Raw genomic sequence first — 20215 nt, 5'->3', positions numbered from 1 at the left:
CTGCCATTAAGGCCGTAACACGATTTTTAAAGAAGATAAATGGCATATTATTACCATCGTAACCAATCAAGGCCGCCTTATCGAAAAACGTCCTACTATTTTGGTATTCAAAAAAGCAATCCTGCTGTTGAGAACTCGATTTAGCGGGAGAAGACAAGCTATATCCCTTAAGGGGCTGAGTGGGCTCAGTCACATGCACAGCCCGACCACGATCCTCACACACGTTAAAATCAGGAGACGCAATACGCCTCTCACAACCACCCAAATTACGTGTAGCTGGGCGATCAAAACCTAGCGGCGCAGAAAACTGTGAAGGGGGCAAAGCATTACTACTAATGGCGGCCCCGTGACCTGTACGCTCTGGGGGAGGAGTTCGGTTGTAATTCGCAGACCTTGGCTCTACAGCATTCGGAAGACCCTTAGCCGCGGCCCTGAGACCTCCTGAAACAGCTGGAAAACGTGTGGATTGCACTGGTCCACTCACAGGTTGAACGGGCGTTTGGAAAAGGTTATGTAAATTAAACTGCGATTGATGTTCATTTCTGGAATGCCTAGAAGAGCCCTTCTTAGAGCTACGCCGAGAGCCCACCTCTGATCGATATTCAGCTAAAACTACCTCTTTACGTTGTTCAGCCCTCAACTGAGCGTCTTTGAGTGCGAACTCAGCAGCTTTTGCTTCGGCTCTCGCGGCGGCCTCAGCTGCTCTCGCTTCGGCCTCAGCTCTCGCGGCAGCCTCAGCTCGAATGGCCTCAGCAGCTCTCGCTTCGGCCTCAGCTCTCGCGGCAGCCTCAGCTCGAATGGCCTCAGCTTGTATCTGGAGCTCCTCTCGTCTTAGCTGCAGGTTAATTTGTGCCACTATCCGAGACGAAGTCATAGACATCCTAGTGCTTACATTTGAGGCGCTATCCTCAGGATGTATGTCAGCATCCAACATATCTGAGAACTCACTTTCTTTTTGTTCAAAGTTATTTTTTAACGAGTTAAATTCGGGGTCTACCCTATCACGAAGTTCTGCCAAGATCGCAGAGTTAAAGATTTTAGTCAAAAGAGCATGGAAATGCCGTAATTCCTCTTCTAAAGTAGATAACTTAGATCTAAAAATTAACAGTTCCTGCTTATCACTCAAAGAACCTAGGGCTACAGAAAGTTTCCCAATTTGAGTCAAAATATCCCGTCTAAGATGCCGGGCCTCTCGAACTGACTTAGCCTCATCGTTAATGGGTCCCTCCCCAGAATGGCCTGCCCGACCGCAAAGAACATCATCAGGCTTAAACTCAGTCGAGTCTACGGCGGTCGAGTCCTTGTCGCCACCGAGTGTAGACATACTAAATGTTGGGGCTAAATTTAACAATTAAAAAAATTAAGTTACACAAACACACAAAATTATTAGGCTACAGTAGTTAAAAAAAACTTAACTGCAAAGACAGTAAAAATACAAAAAAGAATTTAAATGCACGATACCGTAGCTGTACGAGTATGAAGTCCTAAAGTCCACAAACTTGCTTGGATTCTTCCACTTGAATCTTTAAGCACAGATCGATTGTCTTTAATCTTCTTTCTTGCCAATGAATGTCAAAGTTATTTTTCTTCAGTACCAAACTGAGAAGAAATGTCTTTACTTTTCTTTGCTTCTGTAAGAGTGTAGACTACCAACCAACAAATCTTCTTTTATTATTTCTTGTACTTCTAATTAGTTCTTCTGCACTAGCTGACAACAAACACGTCGTTTATTTTTATGCCTTCAAGTGCTTCTTGGCCCACCAGCTAACAAGAACTCGTCTTTTATTTTTATTTTTTGCTTTAATTTCTTCTTGACCTACCAACTGACAAAAATCGTCTTTTATTTTTTATGATCACAGCGGTAAACCATAATCTCTTCGTGGGAAAATTGTAACATAAAGTTCCCGGATCCGTTTGTCTGCATATAGTGACCGAAAAAGAAACACTTCTTGAAACGTCTATTCAATAAGTGTATTCCTGTAAAATTAGCCCGCGGCTATCGAAATGGAGATGCAATGCCTACACCTCTAAAACTGTCACTACGATACAGATTACTTGGATAAAAGACAGAGAATTTGTCCAGCTAGCAAGCACCAAATAAACCAGTTAAATGTGCGACCGACTTCCAACAAACAACTTCGAGAATGAATCAGAAAAATTTGTGATAACTCAAAGGCACGCCAGCAGTAGCGCGACGCAACATTTCATGTTTAAACCGGTTTCAACAGGTTTGACACAGGTCTTACGGACGAAGGTGCAATTTTGGCTCATGTTTTAGGAATTTCCATGACGTAATATTCAGTAGACCCGAACGGTTTCTACATGACGTTTGACCCGGCGAACAACCGTCTGGAACAGCATCAGATATGCCAAGACAGGATCGTTCCATTGTGCAGCTTTCGCAGCTGAACGCTTGAAGCGTAATACCTCGTCATAAGAACATGTCACACCGAATGACTGCATGGTTGTGATGATATTTTTTGATCTGCCCAATTTTGAACCTAGTGTTATCTGCAGAGCCGTTGGGTTGTTCTTGACAGCCCCAGTCAAGATTGATCCCATCATTATGGCTGGGAAAGTCCTTTCTAGTTTTGCGGATACAAGTCCTAGTAATGTCATCAATGTTTCACTTACTTCGTTCATTGCAATGTCCTTATTAATTGTTGTTGAGTAATGGTTTTTATCCAAGTGAATGCCTTTGACTTCACTTCTAACCTTTTTCGCAATTCTATTCAAGATCACATCAGTATCATCGTCATCCTCATCTATTAGTCTTAGGGATTTTGCCGCCCGACAACGGAAACAAACAATGTTTGCTAAACCTGCTGAATGCAACACAATAAGATCATCACCGAAGAAATCTGACAATTTCCCTAGCAGCGTTTCCGTGACTGAATTTTGCCCCCATTTTCCGTGTATAGTTTGTACAGGTCAATCGAATTCCAAAGTTGTGACTGATCTTTCTTCATCACACCAATGACGTGTTCCATGGCAGGATCATCTTGTTCAAGTTTATCTGACTTAGCTGCTGCAATTGTTACGTGATCGAGAGACAGAAAGCTTATTCGACAGTCTGTGTGGTATCTTGCTTCAGCAGCATGGAGATCACCCACAATCCCATGAATGCGGAGTCTAACTTGTTCAGCCAAGTAATCATTTCGAACAACACATGTCTCTAAGATCAATTTCTTCAGGGTCGTCTTTCTATCTGGACTGAGTATTTGTCTGAATTTATAAGCAATTCTCCAACGTGATGGATTCTTACTGTCTTTCTGGAGTTCACATTTTTCTCCACAAAACAAACAGTCCTGAAGGAGATCAAACTTTCCACAAGCCGACGATTGTCGCCTTGTCTTTGGGGGAATATAGGATGATGGTTCTTGGGAATGTTTTCGCTTATTAAACCCTTTAACATGATGAGTGGATGTGTAACTAGAAACACAGCTTTTATGGCAGTCAATGGTTAAGTTAGCATTATTCTCAAGTTTTTCCTGCAGCGAAATGTGTACATCGTCATCGTAGATCCTGCTACATCTAATAATGTTCTGAATTCTGGCAGAGCCTGCCTCAGTAAGTCTTTCTGATTTGTCATCACAGCTGAATTTCCAATTGAAGACGCATTTTCTCTCCTCCAATTCTAACCTCGTGCTGGAGGACGGTTTTCTAAAATAGATAAATAAAGGCACTCAGGTACGATTCCATCACGAATAATTAACACGAAAGTGGGAATGCATAGAGGGTATTTACCGAATATGGTCCGTCATAGCCCAAGAGTCTCCGAATTGATCTCGATAGTTTCGAAATTGAATCTGCATTAACGATACGCGGAGTTATAGTCACAAATGTATGATCGAAGCACCACAAATACACAACAAAGAAGGTTCGTACGTACCGTTAGTGGCCTAAGCTTGAGAAATTCTTTCTTTTGCGCACTCAAAGATCAGTTTAATTCACTATACTGTACAGTAACTAACGTTCTTAAATTGAAAAACAAACAGAAGTAAGCATAATCATCATTTATCCTAACTAAATATTCACAAAGTTTTCATTTTACTTCTCTGACAGTCTGACTGCTTATAACTAGAACATTGAATTAGAACAAGCACTGCTGCTTCGAAAGAGAGAACACTGTATCGATCTTTCTTACAAGCCTGCTGAGACGCAAGTTCGCGCTTGTCAGTCAGAAAGCAAAGTGATTACGTAGCATAGTGGGAGTTCGAGATTAAAAAATTTACAGTAGGTTAAGTGTTCGGCAAATACATCAGCAGCCATTTTGGATTTTGCTGTGATGTAATTCATATGCAACTGTTTTAATCCTTGAAATGGATTCCTTGTCCACGAAACATATGAATAGACACCAAAATTATCATTCTAGACCAAATACAAGTGAATTTGTTTGTTTTTGTTTGAATTTTGTAATATGGCAGCCCTATTGGCGGCATTATTGCATTTCTATATAATGCAATCCCCAACAAGTCAAACAAATAGTTTCAATGGATTCCTTGCCCCTCAAAACATATGGTTAGACACCAAAATTATCATCCTAGGTCAAATACTAACTGAGTTATAAGGAGTTATCTGAAACGGCGGCCATTTTGGACGCCATCTTGAATTTCTCAAAACGCTCAAGGATGCTCGGAGTGCACCCGGCAGATTCTGAAAGAGTAGACCCTAGGCTACCAAAATCAATAAAAAAAAAAACTTAGCATAAAATTTCCAGGTTCAGCCAAAAAAGTGGATTTGGCAACCGGACTATGAGAGTTCTCACGCTAAGTTTCGCAAGGCATTGGAAGCAATATTTTCATTATTTTTTGTAGCCTAGTAATAACGCTTGCTGTTTGATGTTAATTATTTTGCATTGTGACATCTTGACACATTATTTTGCAACACACAACACAATCCAGTCTCTGAATATTATAAACACTTGCGGTAGGTCACTAGGTCAGCCAGTGCTGAGATCTTAACTACTAAGTAGCTGGTTTGGTAGGTACATGCACTAGACCAGTGTTTTTCAACCGTGTGCCGTGTGAAATCGTCAGGTGTGTCGTGTGAAATTATCCAATTTCACCTAATTAGTCTAAAAAAAATGTTTGAAAACAAATTAATTAATATCTGCAAATAATATACCATTATCGAGTGTACGTGCTGCAGTAATGACTGATAGCGTAATCATGTAAAACTCTTACATAACACTAGTGCTAGATGACAGTAAGTAGCGAATTGCATTGTAGTTGAGACAAGTACGTTGAGACAAGAGAATTAGTGAGGCATGAAAGTGACAGCTGGCGACAGGGTTGCCAATTTGGCTTTTTTGAAGCCAGATTTTGAAAAATTTTTAACTCCTTAGGCTGTTTTTTAACTCCTTAGGCTTTTTTTTATTAAATAAAAAAGCCAGAAAAATCTAGCCTGGCAACAACATGTGGAAAGTTGCAATGGCAAGATGTTCACACTGCTGCACTGTGTGAGATCATTAGTAAACATCTGAAAACTCTCAAGGAAAAGATGTCATTTTATTTCTCTTCAGCCTCTACTGATAGCCTTGACTAGGTTAGGGACCCATACAGCTCAGCAGTTTTTGGAAAGAACATGACTTTGCAGGAGCAGGAGGAACTAACTGAACTGAGATAAAATCGTGGTCTGAAGCTAAGCTTTGCTGATCAACCTTTGGACAGTTTTTTGTTGACTGCTAACCCTAACCCTTTGTTTATCCAAACAGGCACAAGTTTCACACTGAGTGAGTGAAATACACTGATTGACATTTTGTACATGTAACTCTTCATATTTCTCAGCGGAATGGCCCGTTTTGGTGAGTCCGATTCGGAGAGTTCCCTATTCGGAGACAGCCTATTTCGGAGAGTTCCCTATTCCGAGATTTTTTGAATTTTTTTTTTGAAAATTATTGAGTACCGCAGCCTAATTATCATTGCCGCTTTTACATCGTTTTAACGTCGCTAAACGTTGAAATCGTGCAAAAACGTCGGTATCGTAACCTAGTTATCATTGCCGCTGTTACATCGTTTTAACGTCGCTAAACGTTCAAATCGTGCAGAAAAAAATAGAAATAAAATGTTTGAACAATTAAATGAAAATTCGTCCGTACCGTAGCCTAATTATCATTGCCGCTGTTACATCGTTTTAACATCGCTAAACGTTCAAATCGTGCAGAAAAAAATAGAAATAAAATGTTTGAACAATTAAATGAAAATTCGTCGGTATTGTAGCCTAATTATCATTGTCGCTTTTACGTCGTTTTAACGTTGCTAAACGTTAAAATCGTGCAGAAAAAAATAGTGGAAGCTTTAGATGAGTGGGGATTAGACTTAACCATTGAGATCTTAAGACTAAAAAGTGAATTAAATTTATTTTTGAACTATTAATGTTTGCTCAGATAAAATTGACATGTATCCTGCGTCGCCTTCTGCATGCAAACTTAGAATATATTACTTATTAGAATCCTCACCTATTACAAAATTCTAAATCCAACGACGCCTTCTGTTTATTTACAGTAGAGAATTTTGTATTTTATTCCACAATATCGTTTCTTTTATAGTTGAAATTCTCGAAGCTTTAAAGATGAGTGGGGTTTAGACCTAACCACTGAGATCTTAAATCATATTTATGACACCGGAAAGACCCTAGTGATATGGTACGTTCCATATTCATAACTTTACCAAAGAAAACCGGAGCAACAGAATGCTCACTTCATATCTTAAATATCTTTGCTATGTTGACGTGTATTGTTTTTGATATGATGGTCACAAATAAAAACAATTCAACTAAACTGACATGACAAATTTTCATTTAAACATTTTCTATTTTTTTTCTGCACGATTTGAACGTTTAGCCACGTTAAAACGATGTAAAAGCGGCAATGATAATTAGGCTACGGTTCTCGATAATTTTCAAGAAAAAATTCAAAAAATCTCCGAATAGGGAACTCTCCGAAAAAGGCTGTCTCCGAATCGGACTCTCCGAATCAGACTCTCCGAATCGGACTCACCGAATAGTAGCAGACCCTTTCTCAGTGTAGAACAGTGAAATCTTTCTCAAATTTAACACCGGTTGAAAATCAAAATCACAACAGCTTCACGTTTGTCTTCTGCAATTTCTGCCCGAATATCAACTTTGTGATCATCCAAACAGGCTTAGATACCGCACTGACAAAAACCAAAAGTAAATAAATTGTTGTTGTGTTGTTTATTTCAATTCATTGTATCATTATAAAATTTCATTTAGTGTTCCGTTAGATTATTTTAATGCATAAAGTGTTCCATGGCTCAAAAAAGGTTGAAAAACACTGCATTAGACCAACGATGAGCAAACTGCAGCTCGACAGCATAAATTTTGTGGCTCTTGTATTGAATCGTAATATTACAAAAACATGAAGATTATTATACTTTATAAATATTATCTCGCGCTGTCAACCAAGCAGTGGCGTACGTAGTAGGCGAAGCAGGGCATTAAGGCGCCAACAAAACGGCGCAGAAAAACCGGCGCAGAGACAAAATGGCGCAGAGGCAAAACGGCGCAGACAGAACGACGCCAAAGTCATTGGGAAGCACGAAATAACATTATTGTAAAGACAAACTACCGTGCAATAATATCTAATTTGTGATAATTAAATGAGTAATTATCCAGCTGGCAAAAGTGCGACCACTGTGCTTAGACGTGAAAATTGTTTGTTTTGAAAGGTGCGAAGATCGGGAACAGCTGTTTGCTTGAGATGTAGGCAGATTTGGCTACAAGCCGCAAAAAATATATTCTTACACAGATAACAATTTTATTGTTTTTGCATTGATGTTGTTGTACAGAATTAGCGCACGTGACAGTTCAGCGAGATGGGTGTCAAACCAGACATGTGTCAAACCAGACGGGTTTTATTTTTTCTGTTTGATCCAGTTTGGCTAATGGTATAAATACGGACCGGCATATGTCATTTATTGAGAGCTGGACACAAGGGGTTGAGATTCAAGATGTCATTGCAAATCTCGCAATCGCAAAAAAAACGTGACAAATTAATTGACAGTGGATTTATGTATGTGTTCGATCGGTTCAGCTCAGACAAGTCTAAAAAATTTTGGCAATGTTACCTCAAAAATGATGAATGCAAGGCGAGGATTCATACAAACGTTCAAAACAATCAGGTTAGTGACAGCACAAGATGTTGATCATAAAAATTTAGTTTATACAATGCAAAATAATAATGTTTCTGGTGGCCTAGTGACTAGTATCGATTGTGGCCTTATATGATTGGAAGATCTTAACCATTCTTGTTTCGGAGCATAGAATTAGGACTTGAAGAAAATTTTTATTAAAAATACGTTGTAACTTTTTTTCTTGAACTCGAAAATTTAATGCTACATGTTTTATAACAATTTGTGTTCTGCCAATCTGCAAAATATATACGTTATGTTGTTTTCTATAACGGTGGATAGATACAAGCAAATGTTACGTTCGCGACAAAATAAGTCAATCACATTGTTTTAGGTATTAAAGAGAAGAAATCGCCACACTCATGATGCAAGTGCGGTTGACGTCGAAGTAGCCAAAGTCAAAACAGGAGTAAAAAGAGGAACTAAAGACACAATGGAGCTGCCAAGCCAAATTATTTTGGCAGAATCACAAAACGTCAGCGCTGCGACTAAGGTGGTCCTCGAATCAAAAAATTTGAAGAAACTAACGCAGCGCACCGGAAACACCGCAGCAGCCGCCTCTGGTGACCCACCTTCGTTGCAGCAATTGGTCATACCCCATGAATACAGCATTTATAAACCCATGGGTGAACCAGGTTAATACTGGCTGGATCTTTTTGATAGATTTTGTTTTATTCGGTTTGCTGTTATCGTCATCGAGCATGAGACTACAAGAGAGAGATTATCGTCATCTTGTTTGTTTATTTTGCAGAGGAAAAATTTTTGCTGTACGACTCTGGAGCATCGTCAGGGAACGACAGAATTTTAATATTTGGCCGAGAAGAAAACATTGAGTGGACTTCAAATTCGTTGCAACAAGTTTATTTAGATGGAACATTCAGCTTGACTCCACCACTGTATGAACGTGGACAGGTACAGTTGCTTTAATTTTCTGTATGTTGCTGTTATTTATTTGATGTGACAAGAAAGTGATTATGATTTACGTAGCCAGCGTCTTTTCGATCAACATTGTCGTATACTGTCTGGCTTATAAAGGATTGCCAGCACGGCAATCACGAACCAGGAAGAGCCACCAGAACGGCAAGTACAAGAAATAATCAAAAGCAAATGCTGGGTTTATATGCAAAATATGCGCATATGAAAAATATCTTCGTTAGCTCGACTAGTTAGAGCAACAGACTGATAATCTGAAGGCTGCAGCGACGAACCCTGTGCGAGAACATGGTTTTTCATTTGCGCATTGCTTGTGGTCACCGTTCTGGTTATTTATTTCATGAATGTTTGCAGTTATACGTGATGCTTGCGAAAAAGCGAGGATGGGTGTTTCCCATGGTCTACGCATTGCTACCGAACAAGAGTCAAAGAACGTATTCAAGTTTTTTTTCCGCTGTGCAGCAAGTTATGCCCAATTTAAATGTAAGTATGCGTTTTTGAAGCTTGAATAACACACGTTTCGATTCAGCAAAGTCGCACCGAGTTGCTATTTTGTCAACAGTAGGCCTGTATCTAGTTTGAAAAAATTAGTTCATCTCTAAAAGAATAATTCTACACCCTGGAAAAATATTCAAAAGCCCGAACAAAGAGAAACCGTAAAAGAAAGTATAATCAGTAATTAGCTAACATTATCCTAGCTACAACAACCCAAAGTCGGGTGAGTAAGAAAAAGTAAAAACAAGGTAAGTTCCTCATTTTGCTCTCTCCCCCAAGTGGCTGATTCAAGGATTTAATTACTGTACGTTATAGACATAAAGAATATTGCTTTTATTGGTTTTTCAAGACTGGCGTTTGATACAAAGTATTTATTTATTTTTTAGCCTTTAGCCATTTCGATGGACTTCGAGTTGGCTGCGATCCGAGCCGCTCCAAGTTGCCTTTCCCGGAGCGCAGCTTTTCGGCTGTTTTTGTCACTTGGCTAAAAATATGCAAAAACATCTGGGAACTGTACCGCATGCACTACAACGGTACAAGACCGATGCCAATTTTGCTTTACATGGCAAAGCAATTATAGCCACAGCGTTTGTTCCTCCAAGCCAAATAGATCAAGCAATGACAGCGCTGGAAAACAACTTGCCACCAAATTTGATGTTTCTCTTCGACTGGTTTGAAGAGTATTATGTTGGTAAGCACAAAAACGACCACTATGATTAGAACCGCGTCAAATTAAAAATTCAGGTCAAATAGAAGACCCCTTTTAAACCAATTAAAAGTTGTTCTTGAACGCTTATCGGTGTCAGACCACTTAGTAAAAGAAGGTACTACGTAGGTCACGCACATTTACATATGTCAGTATATCGTACATGAACAAATAAACTTCCACATCGGCCTTACGTAAAATGTGTGCCTGTGTAATTGGTCCCGTTTCTAACCAACTCCTATCAATATAGCCCTTTATACTGTCCAACGCCCAATGGTGGATTTATGTACAGAGTATTGCTTTAAGAACAGACTATTGCCTCGGCTTCTGTCCTGTTTTCCAGCAATACATTTTCGTAATGTGTAACTATCGATATCCTTCAGCAGTGTTCGAACTGATTGTATCACTCCGATATTAATAGTCAAAGCTATTTTCAAAAATTGTGTCAATGTTTTTATTTAAACAGGAAAATGTCGCAATAGCGGTGGAAGACGCGTTCCGATGTTTCTTCCAGCGTTGTGGAGCGTCCTTGATCGTACTTTGCATGACCAGGTATCTTCTACATGATATTAGTGGGCTGCTTCCGTGCTTCGTTGTGTCTCAGGCCGCTGCTAAATGCAAGGACGTAGCCAGACCAATTCCAGCAATGTTTTACAAATGAACATGAAATACTAATGAACGAACTTATGTATATGTACTGTATAAGAACGTCAAATAAGGGTAGCTGGGAAGCATTAGGGTGGCTGGAGACTCAAAGAGCGCAAGCTCATTTCCCAGCTACCCTCAATTGACGTTCTTATAGTTTTTTCATTTATAAATCCTCAGTGCACAACAAAGCAGTATGTCCATTGTTAAGTTATACTTTTGTAAAGATGTGATGGAATTGTCGGATTATCAACTTAATCCCTTAAGTTGTGATTATCGAAGTTTGTAAGTTTTAAAAACAGATATATTTCAGGACTGCACAAACAACCATGCGGAGGCCTCACACCGCCGTTTGCAAAACGAGCTGATGATGGCGCACCCGACGATGTGGAAGCTCATCGATGGGCTGAGACAGGTCCAAACATGTCGGGACATGGATCACGAAAAAATGGTAGCTGGTCACGAACCTCCAGCTAAGGGAAGGAAGTATTGAACCGCCGACCAAAAAATTCGGACCCTATTGGATCAATGCATGGGTAACAACCCTAACCAACAACCTCAGTCGATGTGGGAATTTCTTCGCGGCATCAGCCACAATTACCAGATGAATCCTTAGGCTTACGTATATCGATTGCGTGTTTTTCATTTTGCATTTTGAGATTAAAGGAGGCGGTCACCTGGCTAGATTTATTAATCAACGTTAGACGAATTTGATTTATCATAAAATTGACTGCCTCCAATGATTGCACAAGTGGACATCATTTGTTGTTATGTTTCAAAAGATAAGTGCTGTTAGAACAGCACATTGTTGTTTTAGCTTTGATTTATTATCATCATGGTTGAATCAATGTAAAATGACGTAACTCATGAGTATAGACTGCGAAAAGTCTGTAACTATATATTTTTGCACTACGTTTTGTTTTGCATCTCTTTCTGCAGAAACGTGGTAAATAAACAATTCCTGTTTCGCTAATTGATTCGTTCTAAACATCGGCAAACCGTTGCAATTTGTACCCAGCTCGAAAAGTAAAAATAAAACCCGTCTGGTTTGCCATAGAGAGAGAAGTTCTTTTATTTGCATCAACAGCACATGTGGAAAAAACAATACAAGATTACAATGTGAACTAGGTTGTTTTAATGTTTGCTGACGATGATGGGAGTGGCAGAAGGACCGAACTGGTCATCAAGTCTGCCACACCCGTGTGGTGTCATAGCTTATTTGACATGGAACGGTGTCGGAGTTGAACGCAAATATATATTGTATACATTACAAAATAAAAAACAATACACACACGAAATTTAACAGTACAATATAAAACAGGAATACAAGAAGCGATGCAGAAATACAAAATGGCATAGGCTATACATACAACACAGCATAGGATACTGGTAAGGAAACAGTAGATTCCGTCCAACTGTGATATTGATTTGCATCCTATCTTTGACACCCATCTCTCTGAACTGTCACGTGCGCTAATTCTGTACTACAAAGCAATTATCCAGGTAACAATATCCGCCATTATAACTTTGATTCAACGTTGCCAGACGTTGAATCAACATCAATGCAAAAACAATGGAATTGTTAGCTGTGTAAACATATATTTTTTGCGGCTTTTTGTTGTAGCCAAATCTGCCTACATCTTAAGCAAACAGTTGTTTCCGATCTTCGCACCTTCCAAAACAAACAATTTTCACGTCTAAGCGCTGTGGTCGCACTTTTGCCAGCTGGATAATTACAGAATAAATAGTTTCTTGGCAGTTGATAAGCCGTCACGGTTGTTAGTGTGAAAGACAGAACGCAAAGTGTGATGCGGGAATATTAATCGCGCCGTATTTTGTCTTGAAAATGATGCGACATAATCTTTGAACTTATTGCAAACAAATGTACGCTATTTCAAATTGCTCCCCGACCAAATGTGGTCTTTACTTCCTGACTGAACTTGACTTCGAATATAAGGAGCAACACGTTTGAATTAAGAATGTCATTGAATGTTATTGAACAACTCCTCTTACACGATCCTAAGGGCGCACCGAGCTTCCACTCCGGTCGTTGGAACACTGGCACGAACCCAGACCTGGCTTTCGCAAGTGATGACCCCGATGATCGCCAGCCGGACAGACGTGTGTTAGAGAAGTTCCCAAGGTCTCAACACCGACCCTCGCTAATCACGGCCCCCTTGCTTGCCACACCTATTCCGAGCAAGCCTGTCAAGCGATGGAACTTCAGAAAGGCCGACTGGGAATACTACAGCTTCCTCACAAACGAAGCTACGCAGTACCTCCCATCCCCACACACCATCAAAGTGGATGAAGCCTACCAGGACTTCTGTGATGCAATCATATCTGCGGCAAAAGACTCCATCCCGCGAGGTCGACGGAAAAACTACATACCTTGCTGGGATGTGGAGTGCGACAGGCTTTACCGCGACTTCCTCCGTTCCCCCCAGGGTACCGCCACCACCAACTCAGCAACAGCCCTGCTGGCAAGATTGGATTCAAAGAGGAAGAAGCGCTGGACAGAAGCCATAGACTCAATCGACTTCACGCACTCCAGCCGCACAGCTTGGAGTACACTCAACAACCTCACTGGCAGATCACGTGCCTCTCGTCGCCAATGCCCCATTTCAGCAAATGCCATCGCCTCACAACTTGTGGAAAATGGAGTGCACAGAACGAGAGACCGTGAATCAGACAAGTCCGTCCTCAAGGAAATGACGGACCTCTGGAAGGTCCCAACACCTGTCGAGGGCAACATCTCTGGTGAGTTTACCCCAGAAGAATTTGCCTCCGCCCTCCAGCACCTAAAGCCAGGCAAATCCCCGGGCCTTGACCACCTATGCCCGGAACTAATACTCCAAGCTGCCCCCTCTATGAGGTCCTGGTTAAAAGAATTCCTTTCCTGCTGCTTGCGTCACCTGCGCATCCCAAGAATCTGGAGAAGAGCCCTAGTGGTTGCAGTCCCAAAGCCGAAGAAGCCCCCAGGGGATCCGAAGAGCTACCGCCCCATCTCTCTGCTCTGTATCCCCTTCAAGATACTCGAAAGACTTATCTACGCCCGTGTCGAACCGATAATAGACCCTCAGCTCCCTCGGGAACAAGCCGGCTTTCGCCACGGAAGATCAACTGTAGACCAGGTCACCCTGATGACCCAAGACATCGAGGACAGCTTCTCGGCAAAAAAGAAGGCTGGCGCCGTGTTTGTCGATCTCACGGCTGCCTACGACACTGTATGGCACAGCGGCCTTACCTGCAAACTACTCCGTCTCCTTCCTGACAGGCACATGGTCCATATGATTATGGAACTTGTGCAAAACCGCAGCTTTACCCTTTCCACCGGTAGCGGCCGACGAAGTAGACTACGTCGACTCAGGAACGGCGTCCCACAGGGCTCTGTCCTGGCTCCCCTCCTCTTTAACACTTACATCTATGACCTGCCTGACACCATCTCCAGGAAGTATGCTTATGCAGACGATCTGGCTCTCCTGCATCCAGCCGGAGATTGGCAGTCAATGGAGAGGAACCTAAGCCAGGACATGTCAACTATATCAACATATCTCCAGAAATGGAAGCTACAGCTCAGCAAGGCAAAGACAGTGTCGGCGGCCTTCCACCTAAACAATAAGGAAGCAAAACGTGAGATCAACATTACCACCGATGACGAACACCTCCCCTACTGCGCCGAACCCACCTACCTCGGCGTAACCCTGGACAGGTCACTCACGTACCGACGACACCTGGAGTCACTGCGCAAAAAACTATCTGCGCGCGTTGCACTTTTGAGGCGGCTGGCGGGTTCCGGCTGGGGAGCTGATGCGAAAACCCTTCGCACAGCTACCTTGGCCCTTGTCCATTCTACCGCTGAGTACTGCGCACCAGTGTGGTGCCGCAGCTCTCACACCCGCCACATTGACACCGCCATCAATGACGCACTACGCACTGTGACTGGATGCCTGCGTCCCACTCCAACGGACTGCCTTCCCATCCTTGCAGGCATCCAACCTGCTGAGCTTCGCCGTAAAGGAGCCATGATTTCCCTTGCTCGTCGCGCACTGGACCCCGACCACCTCCTCCACAGTACATTCCAGCGCCTACCTGGAGGACAGCAGCGACTGAAATCAAGACGCCCATTTGTGCCCGCCGCACGACAGCTTCTGAACAACGTTGAAGATCTTGGAATAAGTGCGGCACACTGGACGAACTACACATGGAACATGGAGTGGCAAAACAACACCTCCCGACTCCGTGATTTCCTACCCGACGTCGATCCCCACCCTCCGGGAATGTCCCTCGCAAGACTTGCGTGGGTCCGGCTTAACCGCCTACGAACCGGCGTCGGTCGCTTTTGTTCAGACATGTGCAAATGGGGCCTGGCTCCCTCACCGGGATGCGAGTGTGGCGCCACAGACCAGACAGTAGATCATGTCGTCCATGACTGCCCAATCCACCAACCACCACATGGAGCGCTTGGACTGAAGGCCCTGGATGACGAAACTGTCGAGTGGCTGATGACATCATGCCCAAACATATAGTCCAGAAGAACAGCTCATACGACGAAGAATTGAACAACGAACCCTAACCCACTGCACATCTGTGGATAAGTTGGTATTACCCAACTTCACACTCGCAGGCGCAACCATCAGCAGGAAACACGGCCTCGCCACGTTTGTCCATGAGCAACTGAGCTGGACGCCAATAGACCAGTCCAGTGCCCAGTCGGAGATAGAGTGGTTATGCATAGACATATCAGGCTATCACATCATCAATGTCTATAAGCCACCACCCTCACGCTTAACACCAACAGCCATCCCAGTGTTCCCCCAACCCAGCCTCTATGCTGGCGATTTTAATTGCCACCACGTTGATTGGGGCTACAACACCACCAACACCGACGGAGAAAGCCTGGCCTCATGGTCAGCCAATAACAACCTCACCCTACTGCACGATCCCAAGGGTGCAGCGAGCTTCTTCTCCGGACGCTGGAACACTGGTACAAACCCCGATCTGGCTTTCGCAAGTGATAACCCCGATAATTGCCAACCGGACAGACGTGTGCTAGAGAAGTTCCCCAGGTCCCAACATCGACCCTCGATTATCACGGCTCCAACGCTCATAATGCCTGTCCCGAGCAAGCCTGTTAATCGATGGAACTTCAGAATGGCTAACTGGGAGTACTATAGCCTCCTCACCAATGAAGCCACACAGTATCTCCCATCCCCTCACACCAACAACGTGGAAGAAGCCTACCAGGACTTTTGTGATGCAATAACATCAGCGGCAAAACAATCCATCCCCCGCGACCGACGAAAGACCTACATACCGTGCTGGGATAAGGAGTGCGAAAGCCTCTACTCCGACTTCCTCCACGCCCCTCAGGGCAATGACACCAACAGCTCAGCCACAGCTCTGCTGGCAAGGCTGGACTTAAAGAGGAAGGAGCGCTGGACAGAAGCCGTTGAATCAATCGACTTCACGCACTCCAGCCGCATAGCATGGAGTACACTGAACAACCTAACTGGCAGATCACGTGCCTCTCGCCAACAATGTCCCGTTTCAGCAAACTCCATCGCCTCACAACTTGTGGAGAACGGGAAATACAAATCGAGAGACCGTAAATCTGATAGATCCGTCTTGCAAGAAATGACGGACCTCTGGAGGGTAACAACCCCAGACGGGGACAACATCTCGGGTGAGTTCACCCCGGAAGAATTTTCCGCCGCCCTCCAGCACATAAAGCCAGGTAAAGCCCCGGGCCCTGACCACCTATGCCCGGAGTTGATACTCCATGCTGCTGCCTCCTTAAAGCCCTGGTTAAAAGACTTCCTTTCCTGCTGTTTGCGCCACCTGAGAATTCCCAGAATCTGGAGAAGAGCCCTTGTGGTTGCAGTCCCTAAGCCGAAGAAGCCCCCAGGGGACCCGAAGAGTTACCGTACAATCTCACTGCTCTGCATCCCCTTCAAGATCCTCGAGAGACTCATCTACGCCCGTGTCGAACCAATAATAGATCCGCAGCTCCCATGTGAACAAGCTGGTTTCCGACACGGACGATCAACCGTAGATCAGGTCACACTTATGACCCAAGACATTGAGGACAGTTTCTCGGCTAAGAAGAAGGCTGGCGCCGTGTTTGTTGATCTCACGGCTGCCTATGACACCGTATGGCATAGCAGCCTTACCTGCAAGTTACTCCGTCTGCTCCCTGACAGACACATAGTCCATATGATGATGGAACTTGTGCAAAACCGCAGTTTTACCCTCACAACCGGTAGCGGTCGTCGAAGCAGACTACGCCGACTTAAAAACGGCGTCCCACAGGGCTCAGTCTTGGCTCCTCTCCTGTTCAACATATACACCTACGACTTGCCCCCCACCACCTCCAGGAAGTAGGCTTACGCAGACGACCTGGCACTCCTGCACTCAGCAGGAAACTGGCAGTCAGTGGAGAGGAACCTCAGCCAAGACATGCAAACACTATCAGCATACCTCCAGAAATGGAAGCCACAGCTCAGCAAGTCAAAGACAGTGTCGGCGGCCTTCCACCTTAACAACCGGGAGGCACAGCGTGAGATAAACATCAAGATTGATGGGGAACGCCTGCCCTACTGTGCCGAACCTACATACCTCGGCATAACCCTGGACAGGTCACTCACGTACCGCCGGCACTTGAAGTCACTGCGCAAAAAACTATCTACACGCGTCGCACTTTTGAGGCGATTGGCGGGTTCCGGCTGGGGAGCTGGTGCTAAAACTCTTCGTACAGCTACCCTAGCCCTTGTTCATTCCACCGCTGAGTACTGCGCGCCGGTCTGGTGTCGTAGTTCTCACACCCACCAGATTGATACTGCCATTAACGACGCACTGCGTACTGTGACTGGATGCCTGCGTCCCACTCCAACGGACTGCCTACCCATCCTAGCAGGCATCCAACCCGCTGAGCTACGCCGTAAAGGAGCCACGATTTCTCTCGCTCGCCGCGCTTTGGACCCCGACCATCTCCTCCATGCAACACTCAAGAGACCACCACCTATAAAGCAGCGCTTGAAATCAAGACGCCCCTTTGTGCCTGCCGCACAACAACTCCTTAAGAACGCAGAAGAACTTAGTTTAAGTGCGGCACACTGGACGAACCACATGTGGAACACGGAGTGGCAAAATCACACCTCCACCCTCCGTGACTTCATACCCAACGCCGATCCCCGTCCACCAGGGATGTCCCTCGCAAGGCTTGCGTGGGTCAGGCTTAACCGCCTGCGAACTGGCGTCGGCCGCTTTCGTTCGGACATGCACAAGTGGGGCCTGGCTCCTTCATCAGAATGCGAGTGTGGTGCCACGGAACAGACCGCAGACCATGTCATCCACCACTGCCTAACCCACCGGCCTCCACACGGTGCGCATGGTCTGAGAATCCTGGACGACGAGACTGCCGAGTGGCTGAAGATTTCCTGCCCTCCAATCTAGCCTGGAAAGATAGCTCATACGCCATCATCATCATCAGTTAAACAATAGAATTGTGACGTTGCAAATTTACAGGAGCTAAAGCTATGCACTGCATTCCTTGTAAATCCATTCATCATCATTATTATATTTTTTGTCATTAACCCGTCCGGGACGAAAAAGATACTAACTACAAAAATCGACAAAGTAATGAATGGGAAAGGTGGCAATACCTTGAAAGGTTTAAAACGTGCCTGAATGGAAAATCATGTATGTCAGTACGGCCACAAAACCCAAAAAACAAATAGCAAAAAAAAAAGTCAACGCTATTCCCAAAAACATGTGTTTCTCGGCAGTCGAGTGTAGTAAGAACTCAGCGATAGACATGTGTTTCGCCCATGAGGCTGGGCTCATCTACATGTTTTTGGAAAAAGTCTTGATTGCTGGTGTGGAGGCTACACAGGTATGGTTAGCGAAACACAATGCTCGCTGTTCTATAGTGAGTATAGTCAGGTAGTGCTGCCTCCAGGAAGATCGCTCCTTCTCAACAATCCATTCAACGTTAATGTAGTCAGGGATTGCTGTTGAATTCGCCAACCTTTCGCCATTAACACGTCCACTGTAGAAATGGAACTGACTGACATGCAAGAAGATGTGGTTCTAAAAAATTTCAGTCAGTCTACCATTGAGTTCTACCACAGGTTCCAGAGAATAAATATCCAGAACTCAAAAAGACCAGTGTAGGCCTACGAATCATTTTTGTTTTATCTACGACTTATTGTTGTGAATCTTTATTCTCTGTAATGAACTTTGTAAAATCAAAACATCGTGCAACCTTGACAAATGAACACTTGGAAGAATTAATTCGCACAGCATTAACAACTTATCGTCCAAATTTTCAGAGATTAGGGAGTCAAGTACAAAACTGATAATGGATAAGCAATCCTTGTGTTTTTATTGCTGATTTTGCGGCTCGCTGGTGTTTATGGTTTATCCGCAAGCGGCTCTTTCTTTGAACAACTGTGCCCACCCCTGCATTAGACATTTTAATTTTTGTAGTGATTTTCAAGCGAAACAGAACTCTCATTGCCTCCCACAAATTATCAAATTTCAATGTCTACAATAGCTGTTTGAACTGCATTCACGAAGTTACTAGGGTTCAATCTTTGTATTTTAAAGTAAAAATGAAAAGTCATATTTTATAATCTAAAACAGAAAATATGACTTTATAACTTCTTAAATTGACCCCGTAGCAACGTCGTTGTTTCACTGTTATCGGTTTGACAACTTTCTGCACCACCAAAAAAAGTATGACTTTTACTGGCACTAGTCATTCATTTTGAGACTTAAGTCATACGGAATCAGAACTTCACAGTGGTTGCCGGATGATTCTGCTGCCTGTCGCTTATACCGAAAAAAAAAGCTTCAACAGATAGCACCATCATTCGTTGGTAAATAAAGCCTGTGCTGATCCGAACCACATACTACACGATTGCGTATCCACTCCCTATGTCCCAATCATACAACGCCTACCATCACGGCGCCCTTTTGTTAGGCATGCTGCAAAACTCCAGCTCGCTGATTTCAGCACGTCAGATGCCTGGTCCGAGGAATTGAGCACTGTGCCAAAAATAAAGTCTCGCCTCGTTCTATTCGATGTCTCTCCTGCCTCTTCACTCCCACTTGGTTCTGAACTTCAGAGAAGGGCGTGGGTGACACTGAAGCGAATAAGAACGGGAGTTGGCCGCTTCAATGCTTGCTTGACACGCTGGGGCATAAGGGACTCTGCTGCTTGTCAGTGCGGTGCGACGGAGCAAACAGCTAACCACATCATCTTTGGGTGTCCCATCTA

General features: G+C 43.7%; 2 protein-coding genes across 3 annotated transcripts in view; both read left to right on the top strand.

The window, feature by feature from the left end:
- Window positions 1-20215, top strand: part of LOC145767067 (NADPH-dependent 3-demethoxyubiquinone 3-hydroxylase, mitochondrial-like) — a 57521-nt gene that overhangs the window by 20126 nt on the left and 17180 nt on the right. The window lies entirely within an intron of this gene.
- Window positions 7820-12316, top strand: LOC145767375 (uncharacterized). Its single transcript, XM_082579184.1, has 7 exons — window positions 7820-8144; window positions 8488-8788; window positions 8905-9065; window positions 9441-9569; window positions 9968-10272; window positions 10754-10839; window positions 11246-12316. The coding sequence occupies exons 1-5, from the start codon at window positions 7974-7976 to the stop codon at window positions 10067-10069; spliced, it is 864 nt and encodes a 287-aa protein (XP_082435310.1). The 5' UTR covers window positions 7820-7973; the 3' UTR covers window positions 10070-10272; window positions 10754-10839; window positions 11246-12316.

This window comes from Aplidium turbinatum, chromosome 3 (genome assembly GCF_918807975.1).
Source record: "Aplidium turbinatum chromosome 3, kaAplTurb1.1, whole genome shotgun sequence".
In the NCBI taxonomy this organism is placed as follows: domain Eukaryota; kingdom Metazoa; phylum Chordata; class Ascidiacea; order Aplousobranchia; family Polyclinidae; genus Aplidium; species Aplidium turbinatum.
This window is presented reverse-complemented; position numbering and strand designations above follow the sequence as displayed.